Source organism: Dicentrarchus labrax, unplaced genomic scaffold, assembly GCF_905237075.1.
Source record: "Dicentrarchus labrax unplaced genomic scaffold, dlabrax2021, whole genome shotgun sequence".
NCBI classification, from domain to species: Eukaryota; Metazoa; Chordata; class Actinopteri; family Moronidae; genus Dicentrarchus; species Dicentrarchus labrax.
In genome coordinates this window covers 3,532,284-3,553,187 of record NW_026136722.1, presented here as the reverse complement: position 1 = coordinate 3,553,187, position 20,904 = coordinate 3,532,284, and the positions used below count along the sequence as shown (strand labels likewise).

The window sequence follows — 20,904 nt, the reverse complement described above, 5'->3', positions numbered from 1 at the left end:
AGCCCAAGGTGATGTATTCAAAAACTTGTTTACTATGACAAAGCAAACCATCAAATCTTCAATGTTAAGAATCCTAGATCACAACAGTACACAAGTAAAAACAAATACAGATAAAATATGTGAAACAAACATTAAAACATAACACAATATGCCACAGAGCATGAGTTTTAGCCTCATTAGTTAATTAAAGTGCATCTGGGTAATGAGGCAAGACTAAATATTAGAGGCACTGAACATTATAACCATAATGAAGGTGGGATTTATTGCCGCTATTGTTGAATAAACTGCACGAGATTTAGCTAGACTAAGACTAGCAACTGTCTTCAAGCTGAGGTTTTTCATTCATTCATCACTGCCTGTGAGAGTCTGTCGTGTCGCTTCAGTTTTAGCCTCATTACTTGCTACACAGCAGTTCTCTGAAGTGATTTGGATTGTGGTTGAGACTGTGCCAACATCTCCTGAAAGACAGCAGTTTCAGTCTTCAAAGTAAGGTGAATCAAGGTCATACTTCAACTGCCATCATGAACATCCGTTTGCTGCCTTTTAGCTGCTTTTTATCTGATTAAAAGATTTCCCTGTGCACCATCAAACTCAAAATGTTTAGGTGCTTATATGCTTTTGGATCAATGCAACATGCTTAAAAACTGTCATTTTCATTAGACAGCATATCAGACAGCATACTTTTATGTTACTGTTCAGCACATGTATTAATATTTGTATTAATGCATGTTCTGGTGTTAACCAATAGGAACATACATTTCTGTACAAGGGAATGGCCTAAATTATCTACAAATTAATGCTCATAATCCCATTTCGTCATATGCTTAATTATAATTATTTCTTAGAAATAGTCCATACTCTGCTTTTGACAGTTGATGTCATAATAATCACACACGTTACAGAGGAAGTGTGTCGTGCTGTGTGTCTTATCTGCTTTTATTTCCTATTGTTATCTGTTCATCTCGTAAATGCTTGAATTAGCTGCCTGAAAACAGTTTACGTAGACTGTTTTATGCATTACCCTCGCTGTTCCAAGAATATATTATTTCCTGCATTACAAACACATACAAACACTATTTCCCCTATTTTGTTGCGGTTATAATACAAAGTTCCAGTTCTTATCTTTGTACGCAGACAGCATTGATAATGGAACATGACTTAGACCTTCATCTGGTGGAGAGCTGCAAAACAATTGACCATTGTTAACAATGAGGAGACAACGGGTACTGTTGAGTTTCGTATTGTCTGTGATCAGAGAGAGAGTGAGAGACACAGTCGGCCAAGTGTGACCCAAGGACTTAGTGTCATCACAGCTCTTGTCTGTCTTGACTTGTGTTTCTTCCTTTCTGACTGGCTGGGACGAAGATCAAAATGTTTGGTTCATAGTGTCATCCAATTAGCCCATGCCTCTCTATTTTCCTTATCCCAAGGCCTGTTGCTTGATTAGGTGCTTGTTTCGTCCCTGTGTCATATCTCATGCAGTGTTTAGGGAAATTGCAATGTCCCCTTTAGCCTGGGCAGAAACCAACAAGCCCTCTTGTGAGCGTTTATAATCTGAACAGCTACACGGACAAATATGACGATGCTCATGTGACAGGTAAACGCTTTATTTTTATAACTGCAACTGTTGGACTATGTAACATGATGGCTGTTATTTATGTTGTCATTGAACACAGGCTTAGTTGGATGTAGGTTTGAAATGGTTGAGTTCAGATATGGGTTTTAAAGTGGTTAAAGTCAGAGTAAGGACATGCCGGAACAATTAGCCACTGACATTTCAGCTACCCTCCTCTGTCACATGACCTTGATCGTAATTGTTCCTGTAGTTTCTCAGGGAGACAGTAGGTAGTTTGAGAAGCACACTGTAGAAGGCCAGTGATCACATCTCTACAACTTCCACCTCTGTATTGCTGTTCTTGCACTCAGACTCCTCTTGTCTTCCCATTTATGTCTTTTCCTTCAGAAATTCAAATTCTGCTTGTGCTTTAAGTCTTCATTGTTTTTGTTTTTTTTCATATTCTTCTTCTCGGTCTATATTATTTACTGTATATGAAGATAGACATGACAGCCCCCCTGAAGCCAAAGCATCTTAATCACCCCCTGGTGGCTGGCTGCAGTATAGGTCATAAACCCTGCCCCCTACATGTTAGCAGATGGCACATGGGCTCCCGATTGAGTGGGCCAGGTGTATGGGCAGGGCCTTGATACCGCCGCCTCAACCTCGACTACCACTGCGCAGACTCTGGCTTCGAGTGATGTCACAAGATGGCAGCTCCCTTATCCAGGATATTTTGGCTTCATTTTTGTACAGTGGGAGGTCCACATGCGTACATCCTACCTTTCTTAACAGAATGCTACCATATACCCTCATCTTTCAGCTCCTTCCCGCAGTCATTTCAAGAAGCAGCAGATTAGACCTCAAAGGAAGCTTTCCTCTTTAGTTCCAAACAATAGTTTCAAACAAATATTTGTCAGCCGGATGGACATTTTGGGAACCGGGGTTGTTCAATTTGTTGCATTCAAATTATTTTAAAGATATGTGTTAGTTTGAAACTTAACTCTCTAAAAATGTGACAGCCCTAGTGGGTGTGTGTGTTTGTAGCTGCATGTTGGTTGCTTGAGTGGTGGGGTGTGGTGTGTGTGGTAGGGTGTGCTCATTTGACACAGTGTTATAATAATCCCACAGTGTGATACCCTACCTAGCACTTTATTTATAAACTTTTCAGACGTGTAAAAACTTTTTTTGAGTTTGTGCTTCTCTACATGTGGTTATCAGGTTATAGGCTAAACCTTAATGCACTGGTATAGAGTATAAAATGGAAAACAACGAGTAAGAGTGAAAACATGAACCTTTAGTCACACAGGTGTACGTAGTGATAATGACAATGTGACTGCTATTTCTGAATGGGCATGAGGACAAACTTCATTGGACACTTTGGATATACATTGTATGATGATTGGTAAACCTGGCCCAGTTACTGTGACATTTGGATTGACAATTTCTGGCGTTGCAGATGCAGTTGTGCCATATTAGTTCTGCACACATGTAAGTATCAGATTAACACTTACCAATGGAGAGAGAACAGCTCTCACAAAGTTCTCACATCTGAAATAGCTACCTGTGGTCTTATAAAAACAACACTTGACATGTTTGTGGAAGACAACTGTGATATTTGTGTAATTATGTGGCTATTGAAGCTATTGACCAACAGATCACACAGTTTACATTGCTGACCCTGTGGAGTAATATACAGAGGAGCCTTTCTTAAGTGCAAGCCAGTCGGTTAACACATAACAGACAAAACAAAGCACTTGTCAGCAACAGACTGAACATAAAAAGACAGCCACCACCAGAGGAAGCGATGCTGCTCGTTGTTCTGAAAGTTTAAAGACCAGGAATGCTGCTTAGCTTTAGCAGGGTGGCAAGAAGCCATGATGCAGCCACTCATGCACATAATGGAGTCTTTTCTCTCTGACCTCATCCCACCACTCTCTATTTCCTCCTCTTCATTTGCCCTTCGGTCTGTTGTTCCATTTTTCTTCCAGCTGCCTCTCCCCATTTATCTCATCTGCCTGTCTTCCCTCCATCCGTTTTCTGAGTCTTCATCTTCTTCCTATCTATTTCCATCCCTTTCACTTTTGTCCCTGCTTCCAAAACCTTATTTTGTGCTCATCCATCCATCTTTCCCCTCCACCCCACCACTCGTTTCCCATGTAGTTGACTGACAGGCAGGTTCATACACCCTCAAGGAGGCCACATAACCCCCTTGTGGAAGGGTGAGAGGTCTAAGAGGGGTAATGTCCCCAGGGCGTGCACAAGTCAGTGTGTACCAGCAGTCTGACAGGGCTCAGCCACGTGAACTGAGGCTTGAGCAGGTACCAGCAGTCTTACCCCAGGGTTGCTAATCTAGTCACACCACACACACAGTGTGTGTGTGTGTGTGTGTGTGTGTGTGTGTGTGTGTGTGTGTGTGTGTGGCGTGTGCGTGTGCGTGTACAGTGAAGTCCAGTCAGAGTATTAGGACAGCTACACATGTGTTACCTATAACAGTAAGGCTCAATAACTGTTCCTATTATTACATGTAATACAGCATTATTTAATAGTTTGAGGTTTAGATTCTTGTTTTAGAAGCAAAATCATAATGCCTGTACTGATATGCTACATTTAACTCAGCATTTTGGTGTCATCACAACCCTTTAGGCCTTTAAGTTTCTAGCACCACTAATCCCTTGGTTTTTGCATAATCATAGGCCTACAGGAAGTCTTGCTTGAGTCATTTGTGAATGCTCAACAGATTCTATAAATTCCACTGCTGTAAAGAGGCTCGTTGGACTGTAAACCTCCATCCATTCAATTTCTACCTTTTTATCTTGAGATTTTTGGCCTTTTACAGAACTTGTTAATGGGACCAGAGCCCCAGCTATTATGCTTTTTGTTCTGTAATGGCTTATAAACGTGTGAGCCTGTACAGTGAGAGCAGACATTTACAACACCGACATGGCACTCAGAACCAGAGAAAGGAAAAACTTTGGCAATATAAGAGCAATAATCCTCACCATCAGTAAACATATTCAAACTGAACTGGAACTGAAATGAAGAAGCGAAGAGCGATTCAAAGCTGTTTTGCTCTCCATTTCCCTTCAGTGGCATGAATGTACACACTGCCATGTTAATGTCCTCTCTCTTTCTCTCTCTCTCTCATTCTTTATTCTTCAAGCACTGAAAAGTTCAGCTTCCTTCCACGAACAGAGACGGAGCTTGGAACGAGCACGGGTGAGCACATCCTCCCAGAATCCCTGACTGGAGTCACAACTGACCTGTTTGAAGCAGACATTCATGCTCAATCTAGGTTTTGTAACATCTGACGTCATTACAGCAGCTCTTGAATAATCAGAGAATGTAAAACAGGCTGGTAATGACACATAAGAGCTAAGGCCATATGCAGAGAAAATAGATACTCATACTCTGTATCTAAAGTATCCAAATAGTATATCATGTAGCATAGGTGTGGGCAGATAAAAGGTTAGTGAGAGGTTGAGTTATGGAAGAATAAGTATGTGATATAAATCCAAAAGTTATTGTCTCAATTTTTTCTCTCTCCTTCTTCAGACTGAGGACTATCTCAAGAGGAAGATCAGGAGTCGACCCGAGCGATCTGAACTGATCAGGATGCACATCCTAGAGGGTGAGTGCCATATAGAACCTCCTGTCTGTCTGGAGTCTAGGCAAGTGTGACAAATAACTCCTTGCAAAGTGGCAAAACAAAAAAGTCAATTGTTTGGGTTCTGCCTGCTTCCAGAGACGTCAGCAGAGCCGTCACTTCAGGCCAAGCAGCTGCAGCTGAAGAGAGCTCGTCTTGCAGATGATTTGAACGATAAGATCTCCCACCGGCCAGGGCCCATGGAGCTGATCCACAAAAACATCCTGCCTGTTCACTCCAGCATTAAACAGGCAATAATAGGTAAGCCAGGCCAGGTTCAGATGGATTCTATTTGTCATTTACACTCCCACAGGGTCTCTAAATGAAATACAGAGTACATCCAAGACAATATTTTTTTTCCTTTGACTTTTGGCTGGACTTCAATTAACTCTCTCACAATTACTTCAGACTAGTGGAGCCAATTATAAACTTGACTTAAGTGTTGAATTATTTATATTCAATTAAGCTGACAGCAGACCTCTTTACTTTAAACACCAGCAACACCAACAATGTGGCAGGAACAGGGGTGTAATGAGGGAGCGACAAGTGCTGCTTTTCACTTTCCCCACCCAGATTTATCCTGTCCGGTCTGGGGGACTGAACTGAATACACCTTTAAATAAACTATGCCCTGCATATATGTTCAGGAGGGAGGTGTAATATATCACAACACACCAACAATTTAAGGCTCTTGACATTATGTCCCCCTCCAGCTATCATGAACATACTGATGCTCACTCTCAGATGCCTCAGCTGTGCCTGCCATACACACACACACACACACACACACACACACACACACACACACACACACACACACACCAACAACACATGACACACACTTGCACAAATGCATTCACATCCAGTGTGTACATATACAACAACCGTGTTACACACAAACCCCCTCACCTGAGTATACATGCTTCAAACTTCCAGTGCTGTGGGTTTCATCCTTGCTTGACGGACAGGAAGTGAAGACATCTCTTCCTTCTCTGCTGTCGGTGTTAAATGGCCACAGTGTCTGTTAATAAAACCCATTATCTTTTATTAGAAGAATTACATACTAATTGAAGAGTTATGACTCTAAATGAATTAATGTGATTTCACTCAGTTGCAATTTGGGCATTGTGACAGATCTAATGACCCCAATTTCACCCTTTTCCATTTCAACATGAACAATGAAAGAAACAAAGGAGCAGTACTATCTAACTTTTACTGTATATCTTCAGTTCAGTGCCAGTTTTGTCAGATATTAGAAGATGACATCAGAGACAGTGGGTCCAGCTGCTTGATTGATGTGTGGAGGGAAACAGTGCTGAAATTCAATAACGTACAGTGTCAGTCGATTATCCATCAGTGTCACTGCTGCACAATAAACACAATTGCATTACCGCTGCTTACTGTAGGAGCACTGGGAACAGCAGAGTTACACAGAGTTGACATGCAAAGATACAAACATATAATGCACAGAAACACATTGGCACAGCGCAGCGGTAGGAAAGTCATCTCATTATTGGATCAGAGGGTATTAAATCAGCCCCATGTTGTCTTTTCATCATTGCCTGCTGATGGTGGATTAATGGCCAGCGGTTTATTTTACATAGCCATCGGCTCCAACCCACAGCAGCTCCTTTAATTAAATAACACATATACACACAGCACAAGTCTATTTCCTAGTCCAGGATTCATGGATTCATTCCTATGCTAGAGGATGTCTCAACCTGATGCAACATTTGTCCTTTGGTTGACAAGTTTTAATGCAATTGGTTTTCACATACTTTACCTGAATTATATGTCAGTTTTTATATTCTTCAGCTTTGTTTATTTGTTGCCTGGAAAACATTTTGTAAATCCAAATCATTAGTAGCACAGAAGGCTGGCATTAACACGAGGAGCCTTCACATTAACAGTTAATGCATTCATAGCATAAATTACGCAACCAATCCTCCTTAGAATTCTGAGCATAACGTAATTCCTTACAGAAACCATCTGTCGCATGAAAAACAGTGTGAATGAGGTGGCCAGCCTTATTTGGCTGCACTGTAAGTGAACCTAGATGAATGAAAACTATCACTGCGATAAAGCTTGACTCATCCTGGCCTCCCCATGGACAAAAGAAACATTCTTTTCAGTGAAGATATCATCTAATAGCGCCTTTTATGGATATTATGTGTGGGCAGTGAGGACAAGGATTTAGGTTACTCTGCAGCAGTCGTCACATAAATGCACTAGTTGACAGTTGTGGAGCAGACATTGGAGAAGAAGCACTGGTGAATATTTTGGCAGACTTTATGGACACTCACAGGGTATTAATTCATTGGCACAGTGCAGTATGTTGGTGGATGGTAGTGGCTCATCACCTGTAAATGTAGGTGATAAAAGCCTGCTGCGTGGCCTGTCCTTGTACACAAGCAAGGCAGACACACACACACACACACACTCAAGCGAGGAGGTAAATACAGTAGCTGATCATGCTGTTCTATGTTATGGGGGTATGTTCAGTTTATGTTTCATCTGCCTATACTGTATATAAATCCTCTCCTCTCCCCCTCTTCCCACAATCCCTCCTCTCCCACTCAGAGACACAGTTTCCAAAGGCTTCAGGAGATAACTCGTCATGTGATGACGACAGCAATTACAGTCTGTCTCCAGAACAGCCAATAAACCAGGAGTCTCCTCTGGGCCTACTACCTCTGCCCTCTCCACCAGAGACACTGGCTGGAAGCAGCATCCCATCTCCTACACAGGTAGGGTCACTCCGGAGAGAGGGTGACATAGTGTGATTAATATGTCCTGTGTCATGGATGCAAGATTGTAATACATGAGTAGAAAAGTAAATTCCATGACAATAACAAACAAACAAATTCATAGTCACATTTACTTAAAAACAAATTATGTAACATGAAGCTATGTCCTCCTACTGCTGGGGTCTGTTAACTGTTAATTGTCTATATTTTAGTGTTATTATATAAATATATATCTATTCACATTAATTAAATAAACACATAAACGCATAACATAATTATTTTAATATTATTATACTTAGATTTGTTTTCAAATAATAATGACCTATATATATATATATATTATTTTTTTTTAAAGTCACAGAGACATTTTTTTTGTTAAAAAAATCAACTTATCAGTGCTCTCTAATGGATATATCTGTAATACAATATGTAATTGTGACACTGTTTCTAAATGACCCTTAAACCTAGTTTGGCAAGTGGCAAGAAATTGCAGGACAGAAACGGCAATTTCTTGTTATCATCTGACAAATACACCAATACTGATAGATCTGCAATAGGCTACTATGTCTCTAGGTGAGGCTGTGGTGTAGCCATTAGTGAACACTGTTTTTATTTTTTAAATTAGGTTGCTCCTCCTGCACCTCCTCCCCCACCTATCTCTGGATCCCCCCCCACACTGAAGCTGACCAATGGGATTACAGCACCATCTGCCCAGAGTACAGGGGCGATCTCACAGATCAAGGTAAGTGACAACTGCCAGCCAAGGTGTCTTAAAAAGTGTCTCATAATCTCAGAAAGAAAACGTAATCAATGCTTTTATATTAACAATCAATCAAATGATCTCTGTCAACAAAAATCTCCTTAAACCCACTTTATGCTACCAACCCAACACCAAACGGAAGGCAGACAAAGTTATGGCTAGCTGGTGCAAATATTTGATCTTTTAGCAGCTAAAGAGCCAGATATTTTCCTCAGGAGTTGGTAGAGACCAAAACAAAGCTACACAGAGAGTAAATACTGGACTTACATTCATCAGGTCGCCAAATTAATGATAATGTTGCTTTCATAATGATGGTAATGTTGTTTCTTGTTGTGCTGCCCTCAAGGGGTCAAAACTATTTTTTGACATCAAATATAAAAATTTGGTATATCGTATGCACAGCATGCACTTACAATCCCTCTCTTTTTCCAGTACCAGCCTAAACCAAACTCTGACCGCTCTGCACACAGTAAGAAACCAAAGGACAACAAGCCAAAGGTAGGTTTTTAATTCTGACATACAGACAGTACTGTTGCTAATACTATAAGCTGTTGTAAATCATTATGCTAGTATTTCAATGAGCCAATCCATCTAAACCTAAGAGGGGAAAATTAGTCATTGAAGCACCAATATAGTTCTCAAACGATAATTTGTTGTATTGATGTGTTTCTCTCTAGATTAAAAAGTTAAAGTACCATCAGTACATCCCTCCGGACCAGAAGGGCGATAAAGAGCCTCCTCCCCATCTTGACTCATCTTATGCCAAAATCCTCCAGCAGCAGCAGCTCTTCTTGCAGCTCCAGATTCTCAATCAGCAGCAGCAGCACTACAACTACCATGCCATCCTGCCTGCACCACCCAAGTATGTTTCACCTGGAGAAAATAGGTGTTGCCTGGGATAGGGGAGTTTGTCTGAGACCATCAATCAAGCCTCTATAATCTAAAGCAACCAGACACACTGTCAGTTTTTCAAAAGACCGTAGCGATCACCATCCGTTTCCTCTCTCTGACTTTCTCTCCAACAGACCTCAGATGGATCAGCAGCCCTCTTCCTCCTCAAATTCCACGACCATCTCCTCCCCACCTCGACCTGTCGCCGCCTCTTCAACAGCCCCCTCTAACCAGGGCGGTCACAGCCGTCAGAGTTCTGCTTCTTTGGGTGGAACAAAACCAGCATTTCTACCTCCAAACCTGGATGAAATGAAGGTTAGTTGTACAACAACATATAAATCCAAAAGGAAACAGCATCAATGATCAATATTTAATGTCTAATTTTCATGATTTGAGCAGCACTAGTGGTGGATGGACACTGTACCTCACCTATACTATGATACATTTTCAGTCTACAAGTGAAGCACAGTAAAGACTAACAGCTCTTTCTGCTGTCTACAAGCTATGGGTCGATGAAGTAACTTTTAGATAGAAGTTGACATTTGTAAAAGATTCTCTGTTAACAAATTTTTGTCACCGAAAAGAGGCCTGCTGACAAAGAAAGGGACAGTGATGGATTACTCTGTCTTTTTGTTTTCTCTCTTCTTTTTTCCTTTGATCCTTTTCAATTTTCCTCTGATATTTATCCTCATCTCTTCCCCCTTTCCTCGCTCTTGTCCTTCACACTCAATTTCTCTTTTACTCCATCTTCTGTCAGGTCGCGGAACTGAAGTCCGAGTTGAAGCTGCGCAACTTGCCAGTCTCCGGCACCAAAAACGACCTCATTGAGAGGCTGAGGACCTACCAGGAACTGAATGGAGGCAGTGACACTACCTCCTCTCGAACAGCAGGGGGTACCACAGGGCCAGGGGCTGAAGGAGCAGGAAAATCCTCCAAAACTGCTGCAACCACCACCTACAACAATACATCACAACAACAACAACAGTTTCACTTTCAGTGCCATCAGACATCTTCTCTTACCGGTCAGTCAGATTAAATTTGTTCACAAACAAAGCATTTACCTGTACCTTCTCTAATGTGGGATTACTTGTGAAATCAATTACCACTCCTCACTTTAGTTATGTACTCAAGTGTTGAAAGATAAGGAAGAAAACAGTGTAGATGTATGTAATGTATCATCTTTGTGCTAATGTCATATCACCCTTTCTTAATCCCTGTATAGCTGATGCAGGTAGCAGTTCCGCCCCAGCAGCAGCCACTCCTCAACAGCTCACTGGCTGTGGTCGCAACGTCTCCTCCTCTAATGCCTCGCTCACTCCCTCAGGCTGCTCACTGGGAGCCATGAGCCCAGAAGATACCAGCTTCAACAACGACCCCTTGGGGGAAAAGGTCTGAATTATTTTGTTAACTTAATCTTAGATAACCCCAGAAATGTACTGAAACTTTCCACTTGCACATTTGAGTGTGGTGATTGATTTGTGAAAGAAATGTAAAAAAAATAAAATAAACTAATGTATTAAAATAAAATTTTAATATATTAATTATACTTCACTGCACTAATGATTAATGTACTTGACATACTAGTATTACTACTGTATTAACTATATATAATTAGTAATTTTTTACATTCTACATAGAAGACGCAATTGAGTTCTAAATAAGCATAAATTATATTAGCAATTACCTAACTATTAACATACATTTAATGCAGTGCAAATACTTGTAAAATGTAAACATTATACCTGAAATAGTAATTTAATTAAATTTAGAGAATGTATGGTCAACATGATAACTATTATACCTGCTCAACATTAGCATGCTATCACTGTCACTGTGAACATGTTAACATACAGAAGTTAGCATTTAGCTTTAATAATGCTGTAGACTTATCTTGCTTACGTACTAAGAATTGTGATTTTAGTAGTCTCAAGCTCTTGCACTTTATTTCACAGTTTTCTACTATACGTTTACCTATTTATATTATCACTCTTTCTGTCTAGATGAGTTCGCCTCTCACGCAGCTGAGCCTTCAGCCATGTTCAGCTGCTGAGCTTCCAATTAACATTAAAGAAGAGCCGAACTGCTCCACCCCAGCTCCTTGTCAATTCTCTTTAAAGGCTGCCTCTCTGCAGAAACATTGCCTGGCCTCATCAGCTGCCGCCTCAACTACAACCACAGCTCCAGTAGTGGCTATGGACAAAGACAAGATGCTGCAGGAGAAAGACATGCAGATAGAGGAGCTGACCAGAATGCTGAGGCAGAAACAGAGGCTGGTGGAGTTGCTGAGGATGCAGCTGGAGCATGGGAAGAGGGAAGGAAGAGTTTCAGAGCCACTAGTTCTTGTAAGAGTTAAACAAGAACCACCTGATAAGCCAAATGTCCCTCTCTCATTTGGCCACCCACCTTTCCCCTCTCCACCTTCATCTGTTTCATGTGACATGGATGTTACCAAGGTAACTGTCAAACAGGAAGCTGTTGAGGCAGAGGATGTTGTGGCTGAGGCAACTACGCAATTACCAGACACTCGTGGATTACCGCGGTCTTTAATCCAAACTCAGGAGGTACAAATCAAGCCAGAGCAGATGAACAAACAGAAAAAACAACAACATATATGTCTCCAGCAAACCACTCTGCAGTTTGCCCAGCAACAGGCCATACAGAAACTTTTGCTACAGCAACAGCACAATATTCAGAACCAGCAGCAGACAAATCAGAACAGCAGTCAGACTCTGGAGAATCAGCAGAACCTGCAGAGACTTTCTCAGCAGAGAAAGAAGAAATCTCACAAACAGCAGCTCAAACAGCAGCAGCAGCAGCAACAGCTGCAATCACAACATCTGCATCAACAGTCAAAGCGGCATCAACAGCAGATGCAGCTGAAGCAACAGATTCTTCTGAAGCAACAAAAGTCGGTTTTACAGCAGCAAAATAAGCAGCAGCAGCAGACTAAACAACTGCAACAAATCCAGATACAGACCAAGATACATCTGAAGCAACAACAGGTGCTAATACAGCAGAAACAACCGGCGCAACAGCAGTCCCCGCAGGTCAGGAATGAGTTTTACAATATCGTTTACAGTGCATAGACTTTGGTGTCAGATTTCCAAATTATGCCAGTAAAATTCTGTGATTGAGGGTGTTCCTGGACAGTGGTCTCCTGACGAATCCCTTGTTGAATCACACGAGGAGGAGACGTTTTGCCATGCTTGTGTAAAATACAAAGTAAAATGTACATAATTCATTATGCTGTCTGTTTTGTACAGGTGTCTCAGACGTACCTCAACCAGCAGTCAGGCTCAGCCCCCTCGTTCCCACTGGATCTTCTTAAGAGTAACTCCGCCCCGACTCTGGTCACCGACAGCAACGGCAACCACTTCCTGATCGCACTGACCAGTCACATCACAGAGAACCAAAGAAGTGATGCGCCTGAGACTAAAACAACCAATCAAATCACTCTGCAGGTACCTGACACACTTTCAGCCATCCACTTTTTTGTGAATCGGGACTGATTCATGAATTCTGATCTACTCTTGTTATTATTATATTCAGCACTTAAAGGTCCAGTGTGTAACATTTAGGAGGATCAATTGGCAACAATGGAAAATAATATACATAGTTATGTGTTAATTATTGTATAATCACCTGAAAATAAGAATTGTTGTGTCCTCTTTTATGGAGTATGCCATATTGAACCTCCATGTTTCTACAGTAACCCAGAACAGAAGACCCAAACACTGACTCTAGATAGAGCCTTTCACATTTTACAGGCGAGCTGTATTCAAATAGTTGCAATCTGCAACTTCACCACTAGATGCCACTGAATTCTACACACTGAACCTTTACCAATACTAATACTAACTACGCAGTATTAATTGTTCATTTTCCACCAGCGACTACAGTCTACTCCAGCCAAGCTCCCTGGCCACAATCCTGTTCAGCTGCCTAAAGCTGATAATCAAACCAAACAGAGTGTGCATGAGGGATTTTTGAAACAACAAAAGACAAAGGTGAGATTTAAGATGTTGATGCAACCAGATTAAAAGTAGCAGGAGTAGCATTGCACAACAGGAAAACATTTTTAAAAAAAGGAAAAGAAAGATAGTCTTATATACCGAAAATATGACTACTTTTACAGTATGTGGGGAATATCTCAAAACCTCAACAGATCAAAGCGAAACTATCCGCCTGGAGAGGCCTGGAGAAACATTTTAAATAATCACACATCCCTTTTACACAATTAATGAATCCCCGTCATACTACATACAAACTTCACTCCTGCCCCAGAGCCTCTGTTTCCCATCACTGGAGCAAAAACAGAACAGTGTGTTAATGCTGCATGAACAGAGAGCGAAACATGAGGGTGAAAGAGAACTGCTCCACTGAGTCCAATAGCAGTGGAAATTAATGATGTATGCTGTTTGAGGCAGTGACAGCAGTCCTTGATAAGAGTGTCTGACACTATCACGATGCTGATTATTATTGCTTTGCTAATTACTCTAACGACATCCTCCATTACTATGATTTATATTGTTAACGGAGGAGGAACAAAGACTCCATTGCATCTTGGCTAATTGAGATGTACAGGATTTCCCATCAAGTGCAGGTGTGCTGGAGAAAAGACTGCCTCTTTTTACCCCTCCTATGATACAAGTACCACTAAACATTTTGTACGGCCCTTTCTTAGCAAAAATATATAAAATCAAAGTTACTGCTGCTTCTGAATACTGTTCCCCATGTAAGGAGTACTTATCTTTCTACTCTTTTCCATGATTTGAAGCCACAGAATGGGGGACTTCAGGTATCTGTTGACCAGCCTCAGCAGGAAGTTACTCAGTGTTTGTCAGCACCTCCCAGTCTGCAGCCTTTCTTCAAGGACCAGGAGACCGCTCCCTCAGGGAAAAACACCTTATCACCTTCTTCTCAAATTGTAAGTAATCTCCGGATGACACAGATTATCTTCCAAGGTGACTTGTATCCTCCTGTAACATTGTAAAGGATTTTGTGATAACTTTGGATGCACAAAAACTTTTTCCCTTCCCTGGCTTTGGAAAGTGAATGGAAACTTGTTCATTCTCTTGTAGGACGTCTGCCCTAGTCTGGATGTCTTGTTTAGTCCTCTGTCTCCTGCTTCCATTAAGACAGCTGCCTCATCGCCTGATAACAAAGTATGACATGTCTGATTGTTTTTAATCCAAAATGTGTGATTTTTATTGCCCTTGGGCGTGCTTCTTAAGTTTTTCTAAACTATATTAAGCCAAACTATATTGCTCTGCATTCTAGTTTGATATGTCGTCTGTGTTAATGTTTAATGTGTTGTTCCCTCTGTGTGTCTGTGCTCAGGATACAGAGCGTGAGGATGATTTTATTGACATAATTTTGCAGACAGGAGGTACGATTTTTTTTATTACAGCAATACAACAATTAAATTTGATTTATTGTATTGCGAGCGTCATTTCATTCTGTGTTTTTTTTTCCCCCTCAGAGATGTCGAGCGCCTTCAAACCAGCACCTGACCCGTCTCTGGAGCATTTAAATCCAAACTCCTCTGCCTCTTCCACTCCTCCCTCCCCGCTCCAGCTGTTGCTACCCCCCTCCATCCCACCCAGCTGTGACACCCCACAGCAGGCCCTCTCGGTGCAGTCTGAGCTTCAGACTCTGGTCGGCACCACAGAACAGAAACAACACCTCAGTAGCGTTGGGAGTGGACGCCTGGAGGACTTTCTGGAAAGCACCACTGGTAAGCCTCTCCTGGGGGTGGAACCCGGGGGCCTGTTGACTTTGATCGATGACCTCCACAGTCAAATGCTGTGCACTCCAAGCATCCTGGACCATCCCCCGTCTCCCATGGATACCTTCGATATGGAAGTGGAAGGGGAGCATGGGATGGACAGTATGGATTGGTTGGATCTCACCATTGGAGGAGTGAGGGGAGAGGAAACCCCCACACTGGCCCCACTGGGCCCCCAGACACCCCCTAGTGTGTTTTCCACAGACTTCCTGGACAGTTACGACCTGCAGACTCACTGGGACTCCTGCCTATAGCCTAGAGCAATCGGAAAGCAAACATCCTACACAGTTCCATGCACTCACACAGTTGCACACATGCACAAAAACATGGAATTGATTGCTGAGGCTTCAGTATCTAATAAGAGCACTCTTTCTGTATCTTCTCACGCACTGGTATATTGAATCTTCAAGCACTTTGACCTTTATTTATTTTATTTACAGGCTGTAATATTGATTTTTGTACAGACACTTATTAGGCAGGTCCTATGTCTGTTCTTGATTCTTTAGCAAGAGTTTTGTCAACACATTAGTTGATGAGACACTTCTGAGCCATTAACCTGTAGCTTACATATAAATGAATCCCATCTTTCTTTGTCACAGACACCATGTTACAGCGGAGAGAAGTTTATCGGTTTATTTGACTGTCTCCTAATTAGAGCGCAAATCCTTAGTTGCCTTTTGTAGTACAGATACAGATCAAGATAACAATAGTGTACCACTACAGGAAATGGTACAGCTAATCAATACCCAAAGTTAAGCTTAAAGACAATGGTTTTATTGCAACATAATAGTTTATAGGTGGAGCAGAGATGTTGTTTGGTCATAATTTCAAAATATGTTGTGATATTAGATCACACTTTACTGAATCATGTTTTTCTTATACATTTTTGACAGTTACAGAATATACGTCTCCACATCTTAGACAGTGGTTTGGGTTAAAGTGTTACTGCAATTTGTATCCTTTTCACTATTAATGAAACTGACATCACACACATACAGCAGACCCCAACTTCTGCTTTGGAACGTTTCATTAATTTATCTTCTCTCCAGCTATCTATTGTACATGATTTTTAAACATTTCATGGTAGTATTATCTGTCAACAAATTACAAAATTTTTTATTTCTGGATGAAAGTAAAATATTTTAATTAATTATGAGGTAGTTGATGAAGTTGGTTTCACACAGCTCCAGTGTTACAGTACAGCAACAAAACAAAAATTGGTTGTCATCATCGTAAGTGAGACATAAAAATCCTGTTGTCTGTTGCACAAAACCTGCTTTAACTGAATTGAAGGTTCCACTTTTCTCACGTTCGCAGATTCTCAAAGAGAGTCACAAGAAGTATCTCACACCCATTCTGTTGGTGAGAACAAATACTGAGCACTTTGCAACAGTCAGTGTTCAATGCTGAGTACCTACTGTATGCTCAAGCTCTAATTTCAGGATATAAGATAAAAGACACTTTTGAAAAAACTTTTGAGATAATTTCATACATAACCCAACTTCTAAACTTAGTTTATTGGGGACAGTTTCAAAAAGTTCATATTCTGATGATATTTAATATTGTTGTGTACTCAGAATGTTTAGCAGAAATGGACATTGAATATGTCCCACGTGAGCCCATTGTCTTAATCTTTTTTTATTTGACATAATGCTACTTTATAGTATGTACATTACATAAATCTGTACACGTTTTGTATTAATATTTCATGTGTGAATGTATTTGGTATGAAATCTTCTGAAGGTAAACATACAGGAGTAATGTCTCTACGCATTATGCGCTACACATATGGTAAATAGGTTTTTGTGGTCATTTTGGGACTTTTGTGTCTTGAAAGCTGTCATACTAGTATAGTATAGAATAGTTTCCTTCCCTTTCTAAGAACATACACACACACACATACAGTATAATTAAAAAAGGGAAACTTCTGCAGCATTATAGATTCTTGACACATTTAATTGGATGTAATGCCTTCTGCATAAGGATGTTTGTGTTAATGGTGATATTTAGCTGTCCTGTACTGTATCAGTACTTTTGCCTATGGGGAAATGTTTTATATCAGTCCTTTCCTCTTTGAGATTTTACACTGCTGTAATGTACCAGTTTAGACACTGAAACTGTATTATAAGACATGCAGCTTTCCGTTTTAGCTGTGGATACTGTGACTTATTCTGTTTATGACAAAATGTCTGTATTGTGAATCCAAAGCCTTGGAGACTTGCTCATTAGCACAATCACAAACCCACACACACACACACACACACACACACACACACACACACACACACACACACACACACACACACACACACACCGAGTTCATTTTTGATTCTCATTTATCATTTTACACTTTCATGCATTTTTCACCACAAACATAGTGCACCATACTGTACATTTGTAATCATATTTACACTTTATATGTGATGGGTGTGGAGACTTTGTCACATTTTCCTGTTGTCTGAACTCTTGTTCACACACTGGCCATTAAGAGACCCCTTCCTGATGCGTGTTTTTGATGGAAGTGATGGGGGAGAAAATCCTTGTTCTGTGAAAAAATGTATGCCACATTTTTTTTTTAACTCATAGCAGTTATAACATACAAATTCTGAAGTATTCTTTTGATTCTAATAGTATATAAGTTTTAATTGAGTATTCAGTAAATAGTCAAGTTGTGTATGCCAACATAGGCTAATACTGCAAACTCAGTTATTTTAATGTACATAGTAGTTATTTGAGTTTTTGTTGAACTTTTTATTTTATTTATTTCATTTAATTTCATTTTACGTGCCTGGCATGAAGTATCAAATACACTTCAACTCTGTCAAACTTATGTGGACTTTCAAATAAGAGGAATCTCTGATTTCTGCTGTAGTATTTCTGTAAGTGTTGGGCCGCCTCATGTAAATGATTGTGAAAGCATTAGGAAAAAAGTTATTGGACGTTTGGGGAAATTGTTTGAGCTTTTTGTGTACTTTAACTTTAAGTATTTCTTTTTCTAAAAACAAAAATGAATTTGTTAATAAAAGACGAGATAAATAAGTCTGCTGTGGTAAGCTCTGAGTATTTCAATTATGTGCTAAGCATGGCTGGTACATGCACTGCTGTACATGCATTTTCTCCAACCATCATACAACACTGTTTCATTTCCACTCTGCTGAGAGCATACCTTGGTCTAATTTTTAACATTCTTTGCATCAAGTAGCATCCAGTTATACCTACTGGGCTACTTACCTTAAATGAAAAGTTAAACATTTGGGAAATATGTTTATTTGCTTGCTTAATGGAAGTAAGATGAGAAGATTGATACCGCTTACATGTCTGTACAGTAAATATGAAGCTACAGCCAGCAGCAAGTTTGTACAGATTAAACATACAACATCTAATGTGTTAATTAGTGATCCTTTGTGGCGCTGCTAAGTGGACTTTCTTGGCTCTTTCCCCATATTTTCAGAGAGCATGGTATCAATCTTCTCATCTAACGCTCAGTCAGAAAGTAAAAAAGTGTATTTCCCAAAATGTTAAATGAATGTTGATTAATTACAATGCACGTTACCATGTGACTCGATCAACTGTTGAATAAACTGCCGATTGTTTTCTGTGCAGCATGCAGATGAAACAGACAGCAAGGAAAATATTTACCCAACAGACAGAGCAGATACAGAGGAAATTATATACTGTAAATATTGTGAATGGTATTTATACTCTAACTATACTCTCTAACATTACAAGATGGCTGTCTTGCAGATGCAGTCTTTACTTGCTGAGATAAACATTACATTGTCGTCTTGGAACTGTCAGAAGCTTTGATTTAAGAAAACTAGAGCAAACTAATTTGTCTATGAGGCCTATGTTTGTTTTTGATGTTCCCCGACATTCTGTGATATTAGAAGAGCTAATGACATCGACCTACATAGCTGAACATAATTACATGCTTATATGTGCAGTTATCTTGTTTATCTTCACACCCACAACCTCGCTGCTTATCTCTGAAGATGCATCACACAAGCTCACACCACCTATAAGCCCACATGAGAGCAAGCAATGCAACACTGTCTTCATGCACATGCTGTCGCTACAGAATGATACACACATGCACAAGCCTCCGTCACACAGGCACACACACACACACACACACACACACACACACACACACACACACACACACACACTTGGGTGGTTAAAATGTGCTGTGAGCAGGAGGATGACAGAGCTGTAGTGTTGTAAAAAGTGAGTCACAAGAGGGCGAAAACTAGATGACTGTATGGTTACAGCTTTGCTCTGGGGAGAGGGAGCACACACACACACACACACACACACACACACACACACACACACACACATAATATAAACACAAACATGTTTCCACATATGAAAAGTAACACACACACACACACACACACACACACACACACACACACACACACACACACACACACATCCTTGCCAAACCAGGATATGGGTGGCGTGTGAGGGAGGCGGATGATTGGCTGATAACAACTCTCTAGCTACTAATGGAGGGGAGCAGAGGATGTCAGGCTAACATCTATTCCACATTGGGCATCCCAGGCCTCCCACTGAAGCCCATAACAAAAGAGAGTGTGTGTGTGTGTGTGTGTGTGTGTGTGTGTGTGTGTGTGTGTGTGTGTGTGTGTGTGTCTCAAATCTGCATTTTTACACAATAATGCACAGTCAATGATATTGTTGTGTACACTTGAAATAACCCAAATATCTTGATTTCCTTAGAAAATTGTCTGCCATGTAAGTTGTTTTTCACAACCCTCCAGCTTCTCCAACAGAAGCACTGAAGGGTTACCTTAGTAGCTCACCTGGTAGAGGGTGTGCCCCATTGAACGAAGACCTTACTATAGTGGCCTGGGTTTGATTCCAACCTTTGGCCCTTTGCTGCATGTCATCCCCCCTCTTTCTGCATCCATTTCCTGTCTCTCTTTATCTGACTCTGTCTATTAAAGGCCAAAAAGCCTGAATGATGATTTAAAAAAAAAAAAAAAGTGGGTTAGAAGTCTCAATGTTGCTCAGAAAAATGGTGGAAGCTCAACAAATCTGAGCTAATCTTGCAGATTATCATCTTAAACAAACTAAATATGCAATTAATTTGGTAATTAATTTATCTTAAGGTTACTTCCCACTCAGGTGAATGAGATAGCATTTCCTGTAACTTTAGTGCTGAGAAACGTCTATGGCTTAATTGGCTGCTTTGAAATGCACTTCAGGTAAAGCGGTGTTAAGTCTCAGTTCAAGTTTTCATCCATTTTGATTGACGTCAGTGTAATTGAGCAGCTTGTGTTTTTCCACCGGGTCAGAAAAACAAACTCCTCTTCTGCAGATGTTTATGAGGAGAATGATTTTAAAAGTCTGAGCCAAACAAATTGCAATCATCTGCTCTGCTACCCATTTTTTCTAGCCTGCATAGCTTCACCTCTGGCATAAGAAGTGCAAGATCATGGCTACTCATTAACACACACACACACACACACACACACACACACACACACGCCCC

At 40.6% G+C, this 20,904-nt stretch overlaps 1 protein-coding gene across 9 annotated transcripts in view; it reads left to right on the top strand.

Annotated features, from left to right (window-relative positions):
• Window positions 1–18,426, top strand: part of LOC127355918 (myocardin-related transcription factor A) — a 36,622-nt gene extending 18,196 nt beyond the window's left edge. For all 9 annotated transcript variants that reach the window (XM_051387226.1, XM_051387227.1, XM_051387230.1 and 6 more), the window contains 17 exons: window positions 4,719–4,774; window positions 5,111–5,186; window positions 5,301–5,462; window positions 7,781–7,947; window positions 8,573–8,689; window positions 9,140–9,205; window positions 9,385–9,569; window positions 9,733–9,913; window positions 10,356–10,620; window positions 10,821–10,987; window positions 11,599–12,645; window positions 12,862–13,059; window positions 13,489–13,605; window positions 14,376–14,525; window positions 14,680–14,763; window positions 14,939–14,987; window positions 15,081–18,426. In XM_051387226.1, the coding sequence (XP_051243186.1) occupies window positions 4,719–4,774; window positions 5,111–5,186; window positions 5,301–5,462; window positions 7,781–7,947; window positions 8,573–8,689; window positions 9,140–9,205; window positions 9,385–9,569; window positions 9,733–9,913; window positions 10,356–10,620; window positions 10,821–10,987; window positions 11,599–12,645; window positions 12,862–13,059; window positions 13,489–13,605; window positions 14,376–14,525; window positions 14,680–14,763; window positions 14,939–14,987; window positions 15,081–15,640 (3,647 nt within the window). In that variant the 3' untranslated portion in view covers window positions 15,641–18,426. The remainder of the gene's footprint in view (window positions 1–4,718; window positions 4,775–5,110; window positions 5,187–5,300; window positions 5,463–7,780; window positions 7,948–8,572; window positions 8,690–9,139; window positions 9,206–9,384; window positions 9,570–9,732; window positions 9,914–10,355; window positions 10,621–10,820; window positions 10,988–11,598; window positions 12,646–12,861; window positions 13,060–13,488; window positions 13,606–14,375; window positions 14,526–14,679; window positions 14,764–14,938; window positions 14,988–15,080) is intronic.
• The last annotated feature ends 2,478 nt before the right edge of the window (window positions 18,427–20,904 follow it).